At 34.1% G+C, this 24,614-nt stretch overlaps 1 protein-coding gene across 14 annotated transcripts in view; it reads right to left on the bottom strand.

The window, feature by feature from the left end:
* Positions 1-455: 455 nt before the first annotated feature.
* Nol4 (nucleolar protein 4) overlaps positions 456-24,614 on the bottom strand; it is a 329,323-nt gene continuing 305,164 nt past the window's right edge. For 4 of the 14 annotated variants that reach the window (XM_004855194.4, XM_087193590.1, XM_087193586.1 and 1 more), the window contains one exon: positions 1,704-3,650. In XM_004855194.4, coding sequence (XP_004855251.1) covers positions 3,457-3,650 — 194 coding nt within the window. In that variant the 3' untranslated portion in view covers positions 1,704-3,456. Of the gene's footprint in view, positions 3,651-24,614 lie in introns of all 14 variants that reach the window. The other 10 variants (XM_087193615.1, XM_087193612.1, XM_004855197.3 and 7 more) reach the window with 7 other exon arrangements.

The following is a 24,614-nucleotide window of genomic DNA, read 5'->3' as shown; positions in this document are numbered from 1 at the left end:
AGTTTCAATACTGGTACCTACTGTTGTTCAAAAGTCACTACATCTCCTCATCATGCTGTGAGTATTTGATTTTCATTACTGGTGAGTTTTATTGTAGCTCTTTTTATTTGCAGAGAAAATAACTTGAAGGAAATTAAAACTCCATAACCTATTCTCTCTGTTTAATCAACTATTTTAATAAGTAACTGTGATTCATCTGCATGAATAAAACTGCTAAAATTTAGTATAAAAAAGCCTATATCCAAGTCATAGCACAGAATATAATGATTTCCTACCTGCGAAGCAGCTGATGTTTGCAACCAACAGGGAGGGGCCAGCATCACATGTGTCTGGGTTCAAATGATGATATTAGCTCTCACTGTCTTTGTAGTCTTGACAAGAATTTCTCTCTCTCTCTCCTTTCTCTCTCTCTCCCTCCCTCCCTCCCTTGCTCTCCCTCTCTCTCCCTCTCATTCTTTCTGTAGTACTAAGGACTAAACCCAGGGCCTATAACTGTGCTCCATTCCTAGACTTAAAAAAAAAACAAAACACTTTTATTTATTTTGAGACAGGTATCCCTAAATTGCTCAGTTTCAGGCTCTTTTTGAGACTATGTTGTAGAATGAAGAGAAATTGTGCCAATATCACAAGGTTATCTTCAGAAGTTAAGGAAACAAAATGCCTTTGGTTTGTGTAAATAACCAGTAGGCTGTGGCTATCATTAGTCTTATGCCCTTTTTAACTACTGTTTTTAATTGAGCTACACAATGAAAGAAGTTTCCAGCGACGGTTCATGCTTGTGTCTTCCTTCTATGGCTATTTCAAGGAATACTTTCTCTTTAAGTATGATGAAGTAATACTATACAACTGTAATAAGAAACTGGCAAAAGGGCTCCTGTGTTGATGATAGTTTTCTATTGCCTCATTTCAATGAAAATATGAATCTTCACTTGGTTTCTCCAAAGTCTTCACAGAGAGCTGTGATTCCTTTGTGATTCTATGACAGAGTGTAAAATAAGATCCGGCTGTTCTTCCAGCACAGGTCATGAAGGAAAGGAAAAACAAGTTGGTACTACATTTTGACCTCTGTGCTTGTGCTCTCCCAGGTAAATGATAAGTGTCTCAACCCCATCATTCTTTCCCGTAAAAGTAAAAGCAAAAGACATTGAGGAATTTAGCCCTTGGTGAGTAGGTGAGGGTGTTACAAGGAGATAAAGTGAAATGAAAACAAGAGCACTTTGCTGGAACTTACTGCTGTATTCCATTGGCTTCATAGCATAATTAAGAAATTTTAATCTGTATAATAAATTCAAGTTTGAGTGTTAATTTATGAGATGGAAACTATGTCAAAGCCTTTAACTACTACTACAACAAACCCCCAAGTATAATAGAGGCACTTTAGAAGACAGAGTGTGCTTCTCTTTAAGTCAGAAAGGATTGAAAGAGCTAGGCTACTCCTGAAAACATGAGGAATAAAAGATAACAAATACATTCTTAGATTAGTTTCATACAATCAAATGAAGTAGCATTGGCTTGCTAATTTCCTTTACCCTTTCTTAGAATAATAAGCTCTTTGTTACACTGAATGTTGAGGCCCTGGGGAACCTTGGGATATTTTTGAGAAATAAGATTGGAGTCTCAAATTTACTAAATGTAGGCACAAAATAGCATTTCAAATTTTAAACTGTTAAAAATTAACTGCTGTATTATTCAGAAAGTTTATAAGGTTTCACAATCATTGTTTAACACAGAAATCTCTTTATTAAAACCAAACAAAACAGAGAAAATTATACCAGCCCTCAATTTATGATTTTTTCATTTAAATAAGCAAATTCTAAATTCACACCTTAAAAGATGTTTGTGCATCTATGTATTTCCAAAATACTCATATTTCAATAAGATTTTCACATTATATTCACCAACAGTATCACAAAAGTTCTCTTTTTTGTTTTTGAAGTTTTTTTTTGTTTACGTAACTGTAAGGAATAGTAATTCTAGAAACACTAGAAGAAAAAAGCATAGCAATGTCCACAGTTACAAGAAAAAGTGCACATTACTTGGTCACAATCACAGTCATTACTTGAAAAACTATATGTAACAAGTAGATAAGAAATATCACTGATGCCTTCAACTCATTGTCAAAAACTGAATGACATAAATTTTACATGAAATAAGGCAAATTCAGGAATGCACAAAAAATTTGTAATTCAACCAAAGCTCATCGACAGAAATAAATACAATACAAGAAGTACGAACTAAAGTACTTCTTCCTAAATATTTTAAAAATAGGCTTGCCTCAGTGCACAAAGAAAACACCACTCATGTGTATCCAACACTGGAAAAGAAAGAAGAGTAAAGTATGGAGAATAGGAGGGAACAGTTCATTGTAAGTTGCAGCTGCATCCGCTGAGTTCTTTATTTTTAGCTAAAACTGCAAATTATACAAATCATACCAGAAGACATAACGGTCTTTTTGGAAATATTTCAGAAAGAGAAAAATGAAAAGAAACTACACACAAGAGTGCAAATTTTCAGATTGTCACTTGCAACCTCTTAACATTCAGTCATCTACATCCAATTGCTGCTAGAGGGATGCTTGTAAGACAGCAGCGGCAATCAGGAGTGAGAAGTTCTAAAGGAACCAAGGAATGATTTTTTTTTCAACATGAACATGTAAAAAATTCTGTGATGAAAACTGCTATGATAAAGCTGCAGTATGGAGTGGATTTTTTGAGACCAGTATTAGTGCAGAAACGCAGGCTTCTCTTGGAAGTAGTTCCTGATGTGACGATTTAAAGAACGTAGGCAAGGGTTTTTCCAGCATCAAGTGTTTTTTTGTGTTTTTTTTTTGTAGAAAGAATTTGGAAAGAGAAGGCAAAGGGATGTGGAAAAAGTACTTACAGTAGTTTCACAAAACAGTTTTCTTTTAGGACCTATGAAAAAGTTACCAAAGTAAAAATGACAATTCTGAATGAAAAACAAGTTTTCTTTTTATAAAAATTACATATTTTCTTTAAAATACAAGATCCTTTTCATTGTTGTTATATTCTGTAGCAACAAGAATTTGGCTTTTTTTTTTTTGGCCATGTAATTCAGCTTTCAGTCCAATGAGTCAGTAGCAAATTCCACTAATGTTTCAGTTGGATCTTGAACTATTTTTTTTAATACCACAAGTTTCTTCTGCTTTATCCTTGAGTTAAGAATATGCAGCCTTGTTTGCCCACGATATTTATGCTGACATACTAAAACAAAAAGCAATAGGCTGGGCACATTTAAGTATCCCAAGTACTTCAGAGGTTAGAGTTCCTTTGAAGCACCTTAACACATCACTTTATGGATCAGGGACAATGTGGGATAATGGAAGTATTTCTCTTAAAAGACTGTGCAGTGAGACCAGAAGTATCTCTGCTGGGAAATCAAAATGTCATTAGTGGAAACTGCAAATTTAGAACTCAGTGAATACGGTCATCATTTGACTCAGTTCTGTTGTAAAATGAGATTTTCCAGTTCATCTGCAGAACGCAATAAAAATGCAGCTGATTCTCGATATCCTGCAACAAGCTGTCTCACAGCATTGATTTCAGTTGGACTCAGCTGAGGTCTGGAGCTTGAACTGCTGGATGATCCTGAGCTAGTCGCCAACTGCCTCTTCATGCTGAGATCCGTGGGTCCTAGAAATAATATCACAAATTTAGATAGGAATAATATTTGTGCTAACACCTTGGATGTGAGCACTCAGTAGCTACTGTTAAATTAATTCATGAATTCTTTCATGAGAAACTAGTGATGTCTTTAATCAAATCCATCCACTCTCAGAAGACTAAAGAGCAATATGATGCTACATGAGTGGCGGGGGAAAGTTTTGCAGGTGTCTTCCACAGCCTCTGGCAATCACCTCTTATATATAAACAACGATGGACTTTGAATGTGTGCTCTTTGGAAAATTGAATTTTAAGTCTGTCTTCTGCTTTGCAGAAGCTTCTTCATACCAGCATAAAATGATGGAAATTGCAAATTTTTTTTTTATGCTGCATTCGTTAACAGACATTTTAGACTTTACCAATTCAGAATTTTAAAAACGTCCCAGATTGTGATGCTAGTAACTCTTTAGTCTAAACATAGAAAGAAGGACACTGAGGACTGAGAAGCTTCAACAACATGGTTAGAGTCCCACAACTTTTATGTGACATAATAAGGACTTCAGCATTTTTTCCTCCAGAGTGGTGTTTTTCCCCACCAGGTTTATTAATATCAAAAAATGTGCACATGGCAGATTGAAATTTGCTTTTGAAGTGCAAAGGGAAACAGTTACTGCAAACAATACCATAGAGAAACTAAGAATTTAGAATTTTGCTTTATGTATTGCTAAGGCCTCCTGTATATTTTCAGAAATCACATTACCCAAACTTTTAAAATTTTTACTAAATTGAAACCAAACCTGGTGTTTCTACTTTTGGACAATTTATAAATTTTTTGCTTAAAAATTTAAAAATTAACAAAGTTATTTAAAAATCTTATACACATTTGTGTTCAGATACTTTATATCAATTATTTTTAGATTCTAAAGATTGGATTATCACTTAGATTATCATTTAATATTAATCACTTCTATAGTTCTTTCATTATTTGCTATAATTATTAAATGTACACTCGAGTACTAAATTTAAAATTCTTGATAAAATATCACTAAACACATAACTAATGATATGTTCCCAAACTGTAATGATTCTATGGGTTAATCATGATTTTAAAAAAATTTTCCCTAAATATGTGTGACCTTTTAGACAATGGTATTTATTCTATGAACTAAAACAAGAAATGTTACCTTTTCTTCTGGTTCTCCTTGAGGCATGATGGAACAGGGCAAGACCCAACCCCCTCAACCCTCTACCCTGAAGGAAGTAGATTTCCCATGAGACAAAAGTAGCTTCCCTTGAAATTTAATTAGAGGAGAGACAAGACTAGCACACAAGAACTCTGACATCTGAGAGAAACTTATTTCCACTTCTATAGTGGCCTTTCAAAACTTTGATTTTTCTAGCAGGAGCTAGCTTCCATTTGTTCTGCTATTTACAAAATCAAGCTATTGACATGACAAGCTGAGAGAGTGTGGGGATGTCACACTTGCAAAAAGGAATCGCTGAACCTGTGTTCAAGCAAACAATTAACAGTGTCTAATCTATTTGAAAAGTTCTGAGTGAATTTTTACAAAGCCTCATGATATAAGAGGGATTCTGGTCTCTGGATGAACGCGTGTTAAATTTTGTTTTATTCTTCACATTTCAGAAGCCAGTGCCAATATAAATCTTTTTGAAAAGATTTTTCTCCTAGCTATGTAGATGTCTACAAGTGTTAGCTTTCTGATTAGCATAATTTCATTAGGAGGTGTAACATTTGTGCTGATTTTGATACCAGTCCTAGTTGTTGATTGAGAGTTTAAACTGGAATTGAGAAAAGATTGAAGCCAGGGCTCCAGTTCTTTTGGGGATGAGGGAGACTGACTTCATTTTAAGGGTACCTTTTGGGTATGACTCCCCACCTCTGGCTCAAGAGTTCAAACTTCCAAACCAAGACAAGGCTCCTGTGTTCTTTCAAACATTGATAAGCATATGCAAATTTTAGACAGTTCTGCTATTTCTATCTTCTCTGGAAGAAAGGTTGGTTTCATTTTTGTGGTTTCTTTTGGATCTTTGGGCCCAGAATTGTGTGTATAATTCCAAACTACAAGGAATCCTTTTTGCTAATATTTATTATTCAAATGTTCAATGTTATGGAGCTGGAGAAGGAAGCAAAAATCAATCTATGAATCCATCAATCAAAAATATTCACAAATACAGAAATCATTTAAATTGTGACTATTCATTCTAAAAGCTCTCTCTGATTGTCACTAGCATTCATTTCTGCCTCACTGAGTCAATATCATACTTAACGTATTTAGTTTAACTAACTGAAAACAACAAAATGAAATAATTAGAATACAAATCAACTGTAAAGTAAAAATTAAAATTTGATGAAGATTGTTGAATTTAATAAATTCAGAGAAGTATTTTTAGAAAGAAGGCCACTGAGAAGAATGGTTAAGAAAGGTTGGACCATTAACACAGTGGCCAAAGATGATAACCTAAAAGATGCTTTAAGACAAAATGATTTCAGTATCAATGTTTAGGCACACATTCATAAAACTTGATGTTATGGCTTGTATCTAAATTTTCCCCCAAAGCCTCATGTACTCATAGCTGGGACTTTTAGGAGGTGGCTAGATCTAGAGTGTATGAATATGGATTAAGGTTGTGATAACTAAATTAGTCCACTGAGTTGTTTAGCATCGTTCTGGGTGTGGGTAATGGAAAGGCCCACCCTGGTGTGGGTGATACCCCCAAAAGGCTTGTACCCTGGATGGGATAAAAGACAAAGGGAGACTTGCTGCTTGCCACTTGCTGTTTGCTGCTGCTGGTGCTTCCTGTCTGTCCTGCCATGGACTGTTCTTCTCTGTGACGCCCCTCTGCTGAGATGCCCTGCCTTGGAGCCAGCCGACTACAGACTGAAACCTCCATGAACTGTAAGCTGAAATAAACCTTTCCTCCTTTAACTTTAGGTGTTGGGTATTTTGTTCTAGTAAGAAAGTAGCTAAGACAGCTTCTTGATAAGACACTTGTTTATTTGAGTGCCTACATTTCTATCCAAGTAACACAGACTGATTTTTGTGATCATTCTGAAAAGCTGAATAAGAGATAATAGATATTTTATGCTAATATATAGTGTTGGAAAATTAAGATACACATACCAAAACCAAACCTTGATTCATTTTTCAAAGGGTTGGGGCATATTTAACTTCTAAATAAATGTTAAATAAATGAAAATATACATTCATAATTCTTAATTTTGTTTTACAAATTAAATCATCAATTGAATATTTTCTCTCTACTTATGGTAAATTTTTGGTCCTGTTTTAAAAAAGATTCATTTTTGAAGTCATATTTTCGTGTCTGTAATTCTTAGATAACAGGACCCCCTTTAGGACAAAGTTTTATTTATAGGCTATAGGATAAATTCTATTTTTAAGGAGTTTGGTAACTATTTTTATGTATCAGAACTCATAGTGAGGGTAAAAATTCAAGGTCTATAAGGGCAAGCTTCATTTTTACCTTATTTAACATACTGTTTTAGGTATCTCTCTTATTGTCTGGCACAAAATAAGGACAAAGAAAACATTTGCATAACAAATGAATGAGAAGTGTCAGATTCTTTCTACAGCCAACATTGAAGACATGAAGAATAAGTGATATAATTAATAACACCTAATTATGTTAAAAAATGACTCAGACATAGAACATAGTGGATTGAATATAGCTAATTCAAATAATCTTTAATATACGTGAATATTATTATTGTTATAAAAGTCACCTTGCAAGACGGCAAAATTAATCTAAATAGAATTGCTTGATTATAATAATTTTCACATGAATTTTTGCACAAAAAGCAAAAAATAGTTATTGACCATTTCTAAATAATCATGCTTTTTTTTCCCTACCAAATATCACAATGAGTCTTCAGTTAGACATAAAATCAAACCTAGCAGTATGCAACCTTTCCCTACTTGGCCTTCTTCATCTGGTATATCCAATCTCAAAATATGACTCTGGAAACTGAACAATTTAAATTAAATTAATGAAATTTTCAGATTCATGCTTTAAGAAGCAGATGCAGTGCCACTGAGCTAAATCCCTGGGCCAAAAAATACTAAATATTAAAGGTGGTAAAATCAGACATTATTTCAGGCATTGTAAGCCAAGAAGTGCAACTGCAAATATTATGTAGGTACTTATATAAAAAGAAAGAAAATGCAACCAGTCATGGTGGTGCATGTCTGTAATCTCAGCACTCTGGGAGGATGAAGCAAGATGATCATAAGTTTGAGCCCAGTCTAGGTGACTTAATGACTTGGTGAGATCTTGATTCAATAAAAATAAAAAAAAGATTGGGGAAGTACAGCAGTTCAGTTTGAAGGCATTGAGTTCAATTTCCAGGAGGAAGGGGTATGATTTACACAAATTTTCAATGGACAAAAAAAATTGTTAAATAGGAGAATAAAGCTATAAAGTTCTTTTTTTTTTTGGAGGGCATAGACTAACATTTTGCTTACCTGGGATTTAGATTTAGCTTTCCTTTTATCAAAATCAATTGCCAATGTTCATCCATTAATGCAAATCTATATAGAGACTTCATGTCTTTCATCTTTGGAAATGTCTTTTTATGCAGAAAATTAATTCCAAATAGAGATATCTGGTCACAAGCATGCCATTTTAATTGAGCATGTTTATTACTTGGAAGGCATTTGTAGAATTCTGTTAGAGTCTTCTGTTGATAATTTGTTTCAGAAAGTTAATGCACCGATTAATTACTTCCAATTGCAGGTAAATCTAGACACTCCTTTGTGAAGAGTGAAAAGAAGTTTGAAATAGGAGAATTATCTTTTTCTTTGCATGTCTAAAACATTATTGGACCTGTAGTATGTGCTCAGTAAATATATCCAGTGTAAATTTGTTTAGGAATGATTGCTTCATTTTATAAAATTTTGATAGTAAGGAAAGTTTATAATGTAACTTGCCATTACTTGTGATTCAAACAGTACCACTCATCATAAGAATGTTTTTTCCATAGCATCAGATTGTGTTGCCCTCTAATTTTAGACTAGATTCATCAAGAAACATTACCAATTCTGCAGCAAAAAGTAATTTCCAAACCATTTAATGTTTAGTAATTGTGCTTGACAGCACTTCTTATTAAGGAAAGTTTCAACCTTAGCTCTGATTTGAAAAAAATTGCATTAAAATTTATCACTACACATCAAACTGCTGTGTGGTAGGATAAGTCAGGATATACAGATTCTATTTCTGACAATATCTCACAGAACCAAAAAGGGCTAAATTGATAAAAATAAATAAAGTTTAAAGATGCCACTGGTATTTCAATGATACCTGGAAGAACTAAATGTGTTTCATCAGCTGATAACTACTGTACTTCACACATCTTAGCATATTTTACTTTAGATTGTACTGAATTAGTTCTTTTCAATTTTTTAATTATTCACAGCTATAGATGCTCCATACAGACTACTCATAGAGGATAATTTTTTGGTTACTCCAAACGCATTTACCCCTTGCGTACTTTCAGTAACATTTTCACTCTTCAAAAGACAAAATTTAAGTCCTCACCAACACTAGACAAGAGCTCTGCCATTGTGCTATATTCCCAGCCTGCTAATTTTCATTTCTTCCTTTTTGTGATCAGATATTTAAAAGAGGTATTTATTGATGATAAATTTAATACTTTTCTGAAAAAGCTTAAAATATTAAAACTTCAACATTATAGGTAAATTAGCTGATGCATATAAAACATCAATTACCTGAGAGGCCATAAATGTTAATTCCTTTCATGTGATAACTAAATATTTGTCAATGGGGTTAAAATATCTAAGGTATCACACTAAGTGTAAATTATTAGATTTAAAAGGCTGAGTTGCGTTTATAGTCACAACTATGATTATACTATAATTTGCCTTTATAATCCTCTTCTTGATGATAGAATTACAAAGGCATAGAATGAGGGGTTGTTTATTTTTATTTCTCTTTTTCCTTCTTTGGATTTGTCTAAAATTAAGATTATTTAGTCATTGTAGTTTTAGTAAAATTCACTTTAAAACCATCACAGTCTGATATTTTCAATGGACAGATTTTTATAATACTGACTAATTTATTTAATGGCTATAGCTTCATTGGTAATTTATTCCTTTGTGAGTTAATATTGACTAGTTATACATTTGTAAAACAGTATGTTTTAAGTAGAGTGACATAAAGATAGTAATGTTTGATTATAAAATTTAGTTTTCTTTTTCATTCTTAATTTTATGCTTCCTTTCTTTTGGTTCACCATTATAGATATTTCTAAAGCCCTTTTAGAATTTCTGCTTTTGATTTTGTTGGTGTTTCTCATTGCTTCTTTGTTTTCTATTTAATTAATTTTTCCACAAATTTTCTTCTATTTTCTTAGCATTTTCTCTGTTCTGTTTCTGTCTTGATTGAGTTAAATGATTATCTCAAGCATAAAGAAATGATAAGGCAATCCTAATGCCTTGATTTGATCATACATTATATACATGTATTAAAAATATCACACTGCACTCTACAAAAATGGGAAATTATATGTTAATTTAAAAATACTCAAAAATGATTAGCTCACCAATTTGTGTATGTGTCAATACTACATTAGTTTCATTCCATAAATTTAATATGTAGTGTTTTCATATTCACCAGTTATAAATATTTCTGAACACAATTCCATCAGTCTGTTAATAATTCTTTGGCTATTGCCATATGTAAACATCTGAGAAATATGTATTATTAGATTATTGGGCATTGTTTTCTAGATATGGCCATTAAATTTTAATTGTTTTTTCCAACCCAAACATTTTCCTTTCCTATTTCTTTCCTCCCCTTTCCTTTCATTATTTTTATCCATTTGTGTCCACGTGGACATGTCTTTAAAAATTCAAAGTTATAAAATAACACAGATTAATTTAAGGAATAAAGAATTAAATTTCTCCTCCACATTTTCCTCTATTTCATTTTTTCCTCCATTGTCTTTATCCATTTGTGTTTTCTTTCTTTCTTATTATCTAAATTCTCCTTGGTGGGGGGAGAGAGACTAAAGAGAAAAACTGCCCTTGGGCAACTCATATTTCTATTCTTATCTTGGTGAGTTTTTCTACACAGTTAATTGAAAGGGCAGTTATTTACCATATTGCCTTCCTAACTTTCCTCTAGTGCATTTGCTAAGTTTTGGTACTTGGCTCGATTAACCGCATGAGTTTTCTCAGTACATGATCTTACTACCAAAGCTTCAAAATATTTTGTAGAGACTTGCCTAATTGTGATAAACCATACGATAACTTGAGGGTTTTATCCTCTCCTCAGGAGCATAAAGATTCATTTTATTATTTATGTGTTTATGTACTTGCTTTCATACATGTATACTTAAGTAACAAAAAGCAATCCCTAAAATCAGAGGAACAAAACAACAAAGTGTCCATATATTATTTGTCAAAAACATGACAATTGTTTAGATGATTGGGTGTTTTCTCTCTGCTGTTTAAGTCTGAAATTTCCAGACATTTCCAAGGATTAATAAAAAAATGTAATAAGTAAAGGCACAATGAGTTAAAAACCTCCAGAATACCCCCAGGAAAGACTACATATTTGTTTTATTCCTTAAATTTTATATCCCATTAAATTTAAAACAAAAAAAATGATAAACCATAGTTTACGTCAGTTTCAAAATATATCTGTATATATTTAATCTATTCACAGAAATATTTGAAAACACTTTAAGATTCTATATAAAATGAAAGGTGTACTTGTGTTAGAGTATAACTCAAGTAAATAGAAAAAAACCTAAAAATGAATCTGGACTTAAACACAGGGTTAAACTCCAAACAATGAAATCTTATTTAACATACTCATAAAATCATACAGCACACAGAAATAGATCCTAAGATCAGCAATCCTGGTTACAATCCTAAGGCAGAAACTTCCTAGCTGTGGGAATTTTGGCAAATTATTTTCCCTTTCTGGGATTCTCAAGTAAACTGGGAATATTACCAATTCCTTTATCTAGTTTTCACCATGCTGGAGCAGGAGAAATGAAACTGAAATATTAAAGTTAAATGGTCCAGAAAATGTGAGGTCATGGTCTTAACTGAGGCATTATCCTTGCCTGAACTTCTAAGCAATAATAGAAAATTCAGGAATTGTTTATATTAAGTATAAAGATTTATTAAAGTTTATGCGACTCACTGTATTAATTAGAGGTCTCCAAATATATATGGTGTGTGTGTGTGTGTGTGCATGCACATGCGTATGTTTGTATAAAATAAAGTATACATGCAATTATGGCTCATATAATTATGGAGGCTGAAAAGTTAAGATCAGTACTCAGCAAGTTGAAGACCTAGGAAAACCAGTGGTGTAGTTTCAATCTGAATCCAAAGATTTAATGACCAGGAGAGCTTGTGCTGTAATTTCCAGTTGCAAAGATTACAGGCTCACAGCCTAAGAATTTAAATTTCAATTTTAGTTCTGAAGCAAAAGAACTTGCTGCAACTTGTGCTGCAGCTCAAGTCATCTCCGGCAGGAGAAGTTCCTCCTTACACAACAACTTTGCTCTGTTCAGGTCTTCAGTTGAGTAGAGGAGGCCTGCTCACTAAGGAGGGCCATCTGCTTTACTCAGTCTACCTATTCAAACATTAATGACATCCAGAGATACATCCAGAGTAGTAGTTGGGAAAATGTCTGCCTACCTTATGGTCCAGTCAACTTGACATAAGAAATTAACCATTATGTTCATATATATTATTCAAGAAAATTTACCCCTAAGGTCCCAAAGGAAAGCTATTCTAAGTCATTTTTAATGTTTTGAGATAATTATTCATGATCATGGTAAGTTAGATGCCTGTTATAAAAATAAAGATGTAATAGGAGTTGTATTTTTTCTATATATTAAAGGTATGTGAATTATTTCAAATTCCTGGATATTGAGCACACACATACATCCCACTGACTTGAGGGTGATCAGATTTGATAGTTTATTTTTCAATAATTTAAAAACTTAAGCAAATGGTACCATAATGGAAACACCGAGGGCTCATAAGGTAAGACACATATTAATTAATGAAGGATTAACCCTCTGGAATTGGGATTACTATTACTAATAATTAACTACAAAATTAATAATATAATACAGGAGTATTATAGTAATACTGTAAAATTTTAACATTGACTCTCTGCTTGACTATGTTTGGAAAATATTTTTAGCAAAATTTCCTCAAGGTGTGAGAGAATTGTACATTTGTCTGATTGGCTGTTTTAAAGCACAAATAGAGAATTTTCTTTCAGCAATTTTTCAATATTCCCATCACTATCAATAACCTTACAAATGTATAGTTACCTATGATGTATAATTTTCATTCAAGTGTTTCAAAACCCTTACCAAAGTTCACGGTAAGTAGATAATTATGCAAATCACATTGTACACTGTAGTTATAGGGTCCATAAATATGTGTTTAAGTTACATATTTATAGGAAAGAAGTATATATAAAATTCTCTAGTCTGATCCATTTATTCTTCAATTTCTCAGAAATCATTCTGTTGCACTTTTTGCCAAAAGAGAATCAGTGAATTTCAACAGAGACATATTTTAAGAAGATGTTTAAATAGAGTACAGCCAAGGTCATCTTAGCACTGGTTGTTGGAAACAAGGGTGAAAATCGGGTGAGTAGAGTCTGCTACTTCTGTGGCATCCATTTTTGCTCTTAGACTGTAATGATTTAAGGTTCAAAAGGGGAAAACAAACATTAACATTGTCGAATAATAAATGATAAAAGTTTACCAAATACTAGGCTATCATTAAATTGAGTCATTTAAACTAAAATGAAGGTCAGCAAGAGTAGCAGTTCTGTGTGGTTAAAAAGAATATCCACATTAAATTTGCAATTATCCAAAGCTATGAAGGAAAGCAGGGCTCATGTAAAATACAAAGTATTAATGCTGAGGAGCTTCTCTTTTTATTCCATTTGTCAATAAATACACGGAAGTAAGAATAAAGATTTAGGAAACATAAAATATTAAGAAGCTGTATTTGAGACAGAATAGATATGCTGACTTCTCTCACTGATTTCTTATCAAATATTTACATTGCCTCATAAAATGCCAAGAGATTTAAATGTTAAGCACAATCATTTTTACACACCTAGAGAAAATATTTTCTTGTGTGTGAAAGAAGATGAAACAAATAGATTTCCATTAAGTGTAGACTCTCTCCCAATTTCTCACCTTGTTCTTAAGAGGTTTACAAAGCAAATTAACATTTTCAAAGAAACAGAAGACAGAGCGGTGAAGAAGAATGATTCATAGAGGATGAAAATGTGGAAGAGGTAAGTGTATTATTAAAGTATAAAACACGTTACCTGATTTGAAATAAGACAATGAAAATAAACAGTGGATGAGCTCTCTGGCAATTATGGACAAACCGTGTTCATGAATATATTTTGAGGAAAAAGCTGTAAAGAAAATATAATTGCCCAGTAGAGTGGTGCACACTAGTAATACCAGCACTCACAAGGCTGAGGCAGGAAGATTGCTGCAAATTAGAGGCCAGCTTGTGCTACATAGTGAGTTTAAGACCAAACTGAAATGCATAGAAAACTACATTATCCATGTAAAAAAAGGAAACATGATTATCTCTACAATATTTTTCCAAAGGACAATAAAGAGAGTAATATTGGTAATATATTACCAGAAATAAAAGTCAGAAAAAAGAAATCCCTAAATTGAATGCTGTGTATATACTACTATTAGATTAAATCAGATCACTCAAGGATTATAGTCAAGAATGGGCATAAGTTACCCATGGCTCTGTCCTTGTGACCATCTAGATGCTGGTGAGAATGTTAGTTGCCCTACATCTAATTTTGAAATCATTTGTTAATTCTGTCTTGGAGTGGACCACTTAGCAACTCAGGAGGCAAAACTTGTACTATGTGGACTGACTTTCAAATGCATATGTTTCTACTAATTCTATAAATTGTACATAGATGGGAGGAGGGCTTTGTGTGTCGGTCAAGAGCCAAATCTCATGTAAAACTACCTTGTGCCTTGGAATCACAACAGGGAATATTAGCTTTGAATTCATGTTTGGAAATTTTAACATTAGAGAAGAAAAAGGGGTTTCTGTGAGTGATTCACACGGACAGATCTACGATCTCAATGGGGGTATGTACCTATTTCTCAAAGGTTCATCAGTACCTGAGACCCAGAAAAGGGGAATGTGGACAATTACTAATTCAATTTCCATATAGAAAGCAGTGTTTCTGATTTCCTAGAAGAGCAGAACATACTGAACTCCCCGGAGAGCTCCTTTCTGAATGGCACAGGGCCGGTGAGACAGTGAAATGTAACTGGTTTGTTCTAATACATCCCTAGAGGATGTGTCAAAGTTCAAAAGAGATTGTGGAAGGAAAACAACCCACACCAACTGTAATGAGCTCATGTCACTTTAAAAAGCCCCTGAGCAGTTACCAGCAAGCTCAAGAAGCCAGGTCCCGGCATACTAACGGGGTCATCTTCTTACTCCTTCCCTTCAGTGATGGGCACAGTACAGAACTCTCCAGAGGATCTTAAGAGTACACAAAATCCATTTTACTGTACAGCAGAGGGAAGGCTTTTAGGAACTTCTGAGAGCAGAGCCTGATCAATGTTGGACTGTAAAAGCAATTACACCTCCTGGGCAGTGTGGGGGAAAACACAGGGCGGCTCATCTCATGTTTCCAAGACTTTCTCTCGGGTTCTTTGACCCAGCGAAAGATAGGAAGGCTCAGTGATAAACTGAAAGATGCTTCTTTTGATTTCGCAGATAATTCATATAATTCTCCAGGCAATTTTCCAGCCAATGATTAACATAGTTTTCAATCATTCGTATAATTTTACAAATAAGCATCACCTCTCTGTATCCCTATGTATCCAAAAACATATTTGTGCAAATAATTGACACTCTCAAGTGAATTCTAGGTTGGAGACATAGCAGGAACTTGATGTCAAAAATGTGGTTGTGTTTCAAATGTCTTAGGTTTGGGCTTGCTTTTCATTAACATCATGCAATTTGAAGTTCTATCAAAATACATTTCTTTTAAAGTTTATTTCATTTCTAGCTTTAAAATAACTTCAGCCAATGCCAAAGAGGTCTTCAATACCTATGTTATAGTTTGTGTAGGAATTGACTCATTTCCAAATCATCAAATAACTGAAAGTTACTTAAAAGCCAAGCAGTTTGAATTAAAAACATTTAAGAAACATTATTTAAGTTTCTATAAGGTTGTTTTCACCCATTTATTTTATTGAGAAGTGAATGATATGCACATAATTAAATGCAAAAAAAAAACCCTGGTGGAATAAATGTGGAAAGTTTTTTGCAACATCATACAGAGGCTAATATGGTAGTATGAATAAGCACTTTCTAATAGAAATTTCTGTCACGATGAAAATGCTTCCCTGTGCTGTTCATATAGTAGTAGCTCCTTCTACGTGAACACCTGAAAGGGGTCTCTAATGGAGGAACTGAATTCTGAATTTTATTATTTTAATTCATTTCACTTTTAATAGCCACATGTGACTAGTGGCTATCATATTGAGACAGCAGTATTATAGAGAAACATGTATTTGAAAAAAGGGGAAACAATATAAGGATACACAAATGAGTAGGGTTTGAGGTAGGAAAATATCTCTATTAAGACATAAAAGGAACACTCAGTGGAGAGATAGGCTTGCTGAAAATAAACAATTATAAGAAGTTGGATATTGTGGTGGAAAAATATCCTAGATACAATACTGATTTTTTTTATAAACAGAGTTTCACTATGTGCTGCAGAATGTGTTTTGACAACTCAATCAGGTTTAATTGGATGTCTACTGAGATATAATAACTGCATAATCCCAATTAAGTCAACATAACTAGATCACACAATCACCTTTCTTCACATAATATGTTATCATCTTGCAGATCTTTCCATTGTGTAAAGGACTTCTGAATGCACTTTAGGGGATTGCTTAGCTTCTGTAAATCATTTTTAGGTTCTACTCTACAAAGTGATTAGCCACAGAGTTTTATATAATATACCTTATGTAATTTTCCCACACTGAGACATCCAGCAGTTTTCTGGAGCCAAATTAAAGTATTCCCCTTCCTCCTCACACATCTGCACTTCTCCTTTGCATATGGTTCTCAAACCAGAAGAATTTATTAAGAGTTGTATAGTAAAGGGAAAAGAAAAGGTGTACCTTTCCAGGTCCCGCAGATAACTATGGTAATCATTTTTCCCTGAATACATTTTAAAGCAGAATTTATATGTTTCAAAATATTTCTCTGAAATTTTTGAATGAAACAAAGAATTAAGACAAAAATTTTTAATAAGTTATCTTCAAATTTAACAGATTATTACCATGCTTAATTAAATTTAGTCAGGATCTCCAAAGAGGGAAAATATTTTATAGAAACAATTCTTTGCACTCACTGTTCATGTATCCAGTTGTATCTATTGAGTATGAATGTAAGCCAGTTATTTACTGTTAGTGGTTATGTAACACAAAAAGTTCCCTTGGCTGCTCTCATACTGCATATTCTGGTACAGAAAAGAGCCCATATCAGACACACTAAGTTATAAGAGAAATGCTTAGGGTACCATGGGAAAAAACAGGAGGAGAACTTAGCCAGGAAGTGAGTAAGGCAATCAGCAAATGTATTACACGGATCATAGCAGGTGCAGGGGAGGGTTTCCCTGCATGAGACAGGCAATAGTATGTGTGAAGATGAAGAATTCATCTTTGAATAATTAAATCTAAGGTTCCTTGAGATGTCTAGATCAAGCCATCTGGTAGACACTTGGATATGAAATCTAAAACTCAAGGGAAAGATCGGAAAGATGCAGATTTGGGAGTATTTTGCAGTTGAAATCAGCTCTCTCTTGGACCTTGTATAGAATAAGAGGAGGAAAGGGACAGAGGGAGGATGCTATGGAAATTCCAACATGACTGGGGATGAGTAGAAAAAAGAAATGCCTAGAAAGGCAGTGGGAGAATGATGTGAGGACAGTAAGTAATGTAAGAGTGCACTGTCATGGATACTGAGAGCATGGTATTTCAGGCATTAATCATTAAAAGAATCAAATATGCCCAAGAAATCCGTTATAATGGGCAAAAAAGCTTCAGCTTGGCATAAATGTAGCTGCTGACAAACAACCAGATGAACAAAATGATGAGGACAAGATATTATTCTGGTAGAAAAGTAACAGAAAAAGGAAGTGAAGACAGCGAATGACTATAAGCATCCCTAGCACTGTCCACATAGAAAGCCAGTCATACTATTGCAAAACTGCTCTAGTGTGATGGTGAATCCTACTACCAAGCTTCCTTAAACTCATAGCCCTGATCCAAAGAACTTTTAAAGCAAGAATCCTGAGTATTAGTGAAAAATAAGGAAGATAATGGCTATAAAGACTCTGACAACTAGATATTGGCATGCAAGTGTTAGTTATTATGGTCATTATTACGACAATTTAGTCCTGTTACATTTCATCTGTTTATCAGCCCAGTTTATATCAGAATTGAAAAACAAATTGAAAAGTCTGACCCATGGAGTTTGTGGAGAGGAAACACTAGTAGTTAAATTATGCATTATGCATATAATTTAGATTTAACAGATCCAATGGAAAACTGTAGTGAACCACAATTGGCCTCTTTAGACTGCTCAATGGGAACTTCCTGATAGAAAGAAAGCATTCCAAAGTCCTATGTAAATGGATGGGATAATAACAGGAGGGTTGGCTGCTTGCTTGCTTTTCATTTCAGTTGTATAATTTGAATAAATTCTTTATACAAATTGTAACTGCTGTCAGTTTGATAATATTCCAACTTGAAAATTTGGATTGTTGGGTGCAGACCCTTGCCAGCTCTAGACAAATGGAAGTTAGCTTATAAAAGATTTGAAGGGCACCCTGGCATCATTAGTAGATAGAATTTTTCTTACTATGAAATCTCCAGCATGAGCCAGCTTTCCTTTTGCTATTATATTCAAAATTAAGCAGGAGTTTATAAAATTCTATATCTGCTGTGGGCCCATAAACTGATGAATAAACTGGATTCTTCCTCTTGCACCTAAAGAAGCCCCAAGTTCAGTCTCTCTTGTTACCTCTGATTCTTTTGCTTTTTTGTTCTACAGTTTTGAGTATCAAGTTCAAGGCTTTGTGCATGCTAAGCATATGTTCTACCGGGGAGCCACAGCCTATGTCTTCCTTTGCTTTTTATAAGATAAATCCTTCACCCTACCTGAACTACAAAATGTCTTTGTACTCTTTTTTTTTTTTGGTACCGGGGATCAAACTTGGGACCTTGCCTTTGTGAGGCAGGGGGTAGAACCACTGAGTTAAATCTCTGGCTTGTTTTTTTACTTTTGGCATCAAAAATTTTACTTAAATCCTTACTCATTTATTAAGCCAATATAATTAAGTATTTACTTCCTGTATGGCTTTACTCAGGGAAATAAAATACCGAGCAAAATAAAGTTTCTGCTTTCAAGGACTGAACATCTATTTAGGAAAAAATATTTGAAAATATATGTCACAATTCAATGAGATAAGTGCTAGAATAAAGGCATATACAAAGGAATGATTAATCTTCCCAGGAGTGGAAGAATGTGGAAGTAGTGTAAGTTTTTACAGAAGAAGTAGTATGTAAAGTACTTTGACATTTAAACAAAGAGAAAGAATATTTTATGCCTCTTTATCTCAAGTTTCTTTAGGTCAAAGATTCTGCCCTAATTCAACTTCATTTCTCTTGAAATTATGATTTGAACATAGGAACCCAACATATTTGTTAAATTGAATCTAGAACAGTGTTAAGGTATCATTTTTCATTTCTCTGCTTTCACATTTTTCTTGAACAATTTGCAGAGTTCATATTATTTTACCAACATTAGTTTAAAAGGTCCTAGAGACATCCTTTTTCTCTTCAATCTTTGATCTCTGTCTTATGCTACCAACTTGAATCACATTCCCAGTTTCACCAGTTAGTGGTTTGAATTCTAATTCTCTTCAACTGCTTTCTAAATTAAGTCAAATGCACAGTTAATTCTACTTGGTCTCTTGGAAGTTGCTGCTCCCTTCCACATTTTGCAGATGCACAAATCCTAAAATCAAGAATTCTCAAACTTAGATTAACCAGAGTTGTCAGCCATCAGATACAGTTGGCATCTAATATAATGTTAATCTTCTGTTATCTCCTTTTTAGGTCTCAAGCTTTATGCATATGTATGTAGTTTCTTTCTCTATAACTATAAATCTCTTTATAAGGAATGACTATTTTAATGTCTTAAAGATGAAGAAATAACAGTGATAGTAATACCAGTTTTTAAGGTTAGAGATATAGTTCTGTGGTAGAGTGCTTGTCTAGCATGCACAAGTCCCTGGCTTTGATCCCCAAGTGTCATTTTACAAAATGATAATGAGAATAACATTTTTAAAGAAGAAGTAACAATATCTGAAATTCCCAGAATTTATGAACAAAGTCTCCAAATAAAAGAAATGGTGTGCCGATTAATTTATCTGCCTTTTTGTGATTAAAAGTAAGCAAATCCAAATCAGCAGTAGAAAATACTGGTGTTACCAGTAAAATGAATTTTTGGAGAATAAAAAAGGTTTCTAGATCTCCTTTATAAAATGGAATAAATCATTTCCCTCACCACCATTACAATTGCTGGAATCCTTTTGCAAATGTACTTGAGCAATTCTCTTTGTTTTAAACTGAAAGCTGTGATTTCCCAACAATATTTTCCTGTTTTGTCATTGTTTTAACTTAGTTACACTCAACCCAAAGCCAATGCTCAGGATGTATCTCAGTGGTGGAGTGCTTGCCTAATATGTTTAAGAGGTCTGCTTTCCACCACTGCAATAAAGCACCCATGGTCATTAGCACTATTTCCTAAGTGCCTAAGAGGTCTAAAGCCATCTTTTGATTTTTGTCAGTAGTCTTAACCTTCGTATTTTACTTCAACAGTAAAAGCTAAGTTGGTATGCTAAGAATTTCTGTGTATCTGTGATGCTAAATATTGCTAGTTCTCTGTATGTTAAGGATATCTTTGTTCTCCAAGTATTTAAGCCTTCTAAAATGCAGAGATTCTGCCAGCCACCCAGGGTCCCGGGGTTACAAGTATGTGCCACCATTCCCAGTTTGCTGCGTCCTTAACAGACCTTTATCTCATCATACAAAAGTCAAAAGATACATGAAATAATATCCCAAAAGTCAACATCTTTGATCATGAAAAAGTCACCTAACTTTCCAGGTCTATTTCCTTCTTGATAGGCTTAAATGAACAAAGATGTTGCTGTCAAAATATTTCTCAAGTTTTTGTGCACTCTGTCAATCTATGATAGTGAGTTTTTTTGAGGGAAAAGACTTCTTGCTCAAGTGAATTTCAACATAGTGTGACAGTACCTACATTCAGATTGCAAATTTGTAAAACTTGCTTTCTAATCACTTAGATGGCTGAATACTGGGAATCTGTACCAAATTTCCTATGTGGCTTTTGAGTACCACAACCGTACAATTAAGGAATGATATCAAGGTTTGTGGTTGTGTGTGTATTTTATTTTGCACTTGATCTTAGCCAAAAGACCAAGAAGTGATGTGTATTTCATTTTGTATGCCACACGCTTCACAAGACAAATTTAGGATGCTGTGAGGCTTTATTACTATACCTGACCTAGTCCTGGAGTCTTGAATTTAAAGAACAAGAAATGATGGATTAGAGAGAGAAAGGAGGTCAAAGAAAGCTTGAATTGGCTGGACCATAAGGAAGGAAGGAATAAATATGTGATTTCTCTTAGAACAATGAGAGCCCATACACAGAATTTCAATGGCGAAGTAATGTGATCAGATGTGCCTTTTCTTAAAGATGACTTTGGTGCTTCTGTGAAGCATAGATTGAAAGACAAGAGAGTTTTTGGGAGACCTCCTTTTAGTAATCTGTAACAAAGTTCTTTTAGATTCCCTCTCAGGTTTTATTCACAATTGGCAGTTGCCCCAAAGTGGCCTCTTCTCAGCTCAAAAACAAATATTTCAAAAATATTCTGACTTGCATTCTTTATAAATATTATCTTTCTTGTTATGAGGAGCTCTTTGCTTTAACAATTTTTTTTTTGAAAAATACTTCTCAAAAATCCAAGAAGCAAAGAGAAGAATGAAACTCATGAAGTCCCAAAGCAGCCTTTGTTCAGAAGAGCCTCGTGCTTGGTTTATTTCTCTGTTGTCAGTGTCTTGAAATTCTTAAAAAGAAGAAGACTCACATTTTCCTTTTGATGGGATCTCCAAAATTATTTAGCCACTTATAGAGCAAAGACCAGATACAGTCTCAAAGGTCACAGCCACATTGCCCACCTGACACACCCAAAACTTTGCTTTATTAGTCTCCTAGGTAGCTCTCAAGTCACTCAAGCTGTCAATCAAGAGTCAGGACTGACCACCACACTACTTACCCTGTATCAGGAAAAAATAGACACTATAAGTAGACCTATAATAAATTTAAAAAATCAAATCTAAAAATGGTACATGAATATAAAGAATCAAAAGCAAAGTATTATATTTAATGGTGAAAGATTGAACACATTTTCCTTAAAATCAGAAACAAGGTAAGGATGTTGGCCACCAATACACATACTCAACATTTTACTGGAGGTTCTAGCTAGGGCAACTCAGCAAGAAAAGAAATAAATGGAATACATATTGCAAAGGATGAAATAAAATTATTTCTATCCACAAATGATAGAGTATTATTTTGTACACAAGAAATCCTAAAGAATCCACTAAAAAACTAATAGTACTAATAAATGAGCTCAGCAAAGTTGTAGAATACAATATTAACATAAAAAATCCATTGTGCTTCTACAAGAATGCACTAAACAATCTAAAAACTTAAGGAAAAAATTCCATTTTCTATATCATCAAAAAAATGAAAAACAGCACTAAAATTAGAAAAGTAAAGCAAAGCTTATATTATAAATACTACAAGGTATACAGTACTTGAAAGATATAGAACTGTATCTCATGTTCTGTCTGGTATTTCCTTAAAATATTAAACATAAATGTACTGTATATAGGAACCAGTAATTCTACCTGTAGATGTTTACACAACAGAAATGACAGCATGTACACATGAACTTGCATGTAAACATTCATGGTACTATTATGCACAGTAACTCCAAAGTAGCAACAAAAGTGCCATCATCAATAAATAATTATCAAAATGTGCCATTCCCATAGGATGGGATATTACTTGGCAGTAAAAGCAATGACGATCTGGAACGTATTACTACACAGATGAATCTTGAAAATATTATATTATGTGAAAGAAGCCAGACACAAAAGATCTTATCTTGTATGGTTCACTAATTTATATAAGTTGTCCAGAGCAGGGGAGTTTATGTGTACAGAAAGTAGGTTAGTGCTTGGTTTCATAGACATTGAGATTGTTATATCAATGGTTTAAAATGTAGCCTCTGGGGAAGGGGCTTCCTGGCCACCATCCCTACCGCTGTTCCCAGCCGCTGTCCCACCTCTCCCAGCTCAGAGGAGGTAATCCGTGAAGGTGCTAACAGCCCCCCACCCCAGTCAAAATGAGAAAACACGTAAATAAGTCTCAAAACCAGACTTCCAGATCACCTACAGCAACCCCAAAGGGAAATGAGATGGAACACTCTGATACTCAACCACCTGGACCCACTGAATTGGCAACAAAAGGGGATCTGGAAAAAAGGAAATCAGAAATAATTTCTCAGATAACAGGAGAAATTGTGCCCCTAGTGCAAGACATGATTAATAAATCTAGAGAGGAGCTCAGGAACATGATGGAATCCCAACAGAAGAAACAAATGGAATCCATAAAACAGATGCAAATAAGATTTCCAGGACATGAAAAACTCCATTGAATGTCTACACAGCAGAATGAGCCAATGTGAGGACAGAATTTCAGATATAGAAGATAAGATTGCAATTAGTGACCAGGAAAAGAAAAATTGCTTCAAAATTATAAGGGAACATGAGAAATCAATCCAGCAGCTGCTAGATGATGCAAAGAAGAATAACATAAGACTGACTGGGCTCAATGAAGAAACAGGAGAGAGTGGAGATGACTTAAAAAATCTCTTCACAGAAATAATGGCAGAAAACTTCCCAAGCAGGGGAAAAGAGCTTGACATACAGATAAGTGAGGCATATAGGGCTCCAAATAGCCTTGATCAAAACAAATCTACACATAGGCATGTAATTGTTAAGATTCCAGAAACACAGCAGAAGAACAAAGTTCTCCAAGCAGTCAGAGAAAAGAAACAAATCACATACAAAGGAAAGCCCATCAGAATCACAGCAGACTTCTCAACACAAACCATCAAGGCAAGAAGAGCTTAGAGTGACATATTCCAAGCCCTAAAAGAAAACAGCCTCCAACCCAGATTGATGTACCCTGCAAAACTAGCTTTCAAAATGGATGGAGAAATAAGATACTTTCATGACAAAGAGCACCTTAGGAACTTCATGAATACCAAACCAGCACTCCAAAGAATTTTACACAATATCCTAGGAACAGACATTGAGGATCACAACCCCAGGAAGCAAAGCAGAATGAACCCATCTGGCATGACAAGAAATTAAATGGAAAGGGGGAGAACCCAACAAAAAGAAAAAGTCATGGCAATGACAAGTCAATACAGTTCAGTTATAACCATCAATGTTAATGGTCTCAATTCACCAATCAAAAGAAATAGACTGGCAGAATGGGTCAAGAAGCAAAATCCAACAATATGCTGCATACAAGAAACACACTTAATTCAAAAGGAAACTCATAGACTGAAAGTTAAAGGGTGGAAAACAATACTCCATGCGACAGGAACCCAAAAAAAAGCAGGAGTAGCTATCCTCTTGGCAGATCAAGTAGATTTCAAACCAACACTGATTAAGAGAGATGAAGAAGGACACTACATCCT

The sequence above is a fragment of the Heterocephalus glaber genome, unplaced genomic scaffold (genome assembly GCF_053883595.1).
Source record: "Heterocephalus glaber isolate CG9 unplaced genomic scaffold, H.glaber_assembly_v1.0 deba00000331, whole genome shotgun sequence".
NCBI lineage: Eukaryota > Metazoa > Chordata > Mammalia > Rodentia > Bathyergidae > Heterocephalus > Heterocephalus glaber.
Note: the sequence above shows the minus strand (reverse complement) of the source record. Positions and strands in the feature narration are given on the sequence as shown.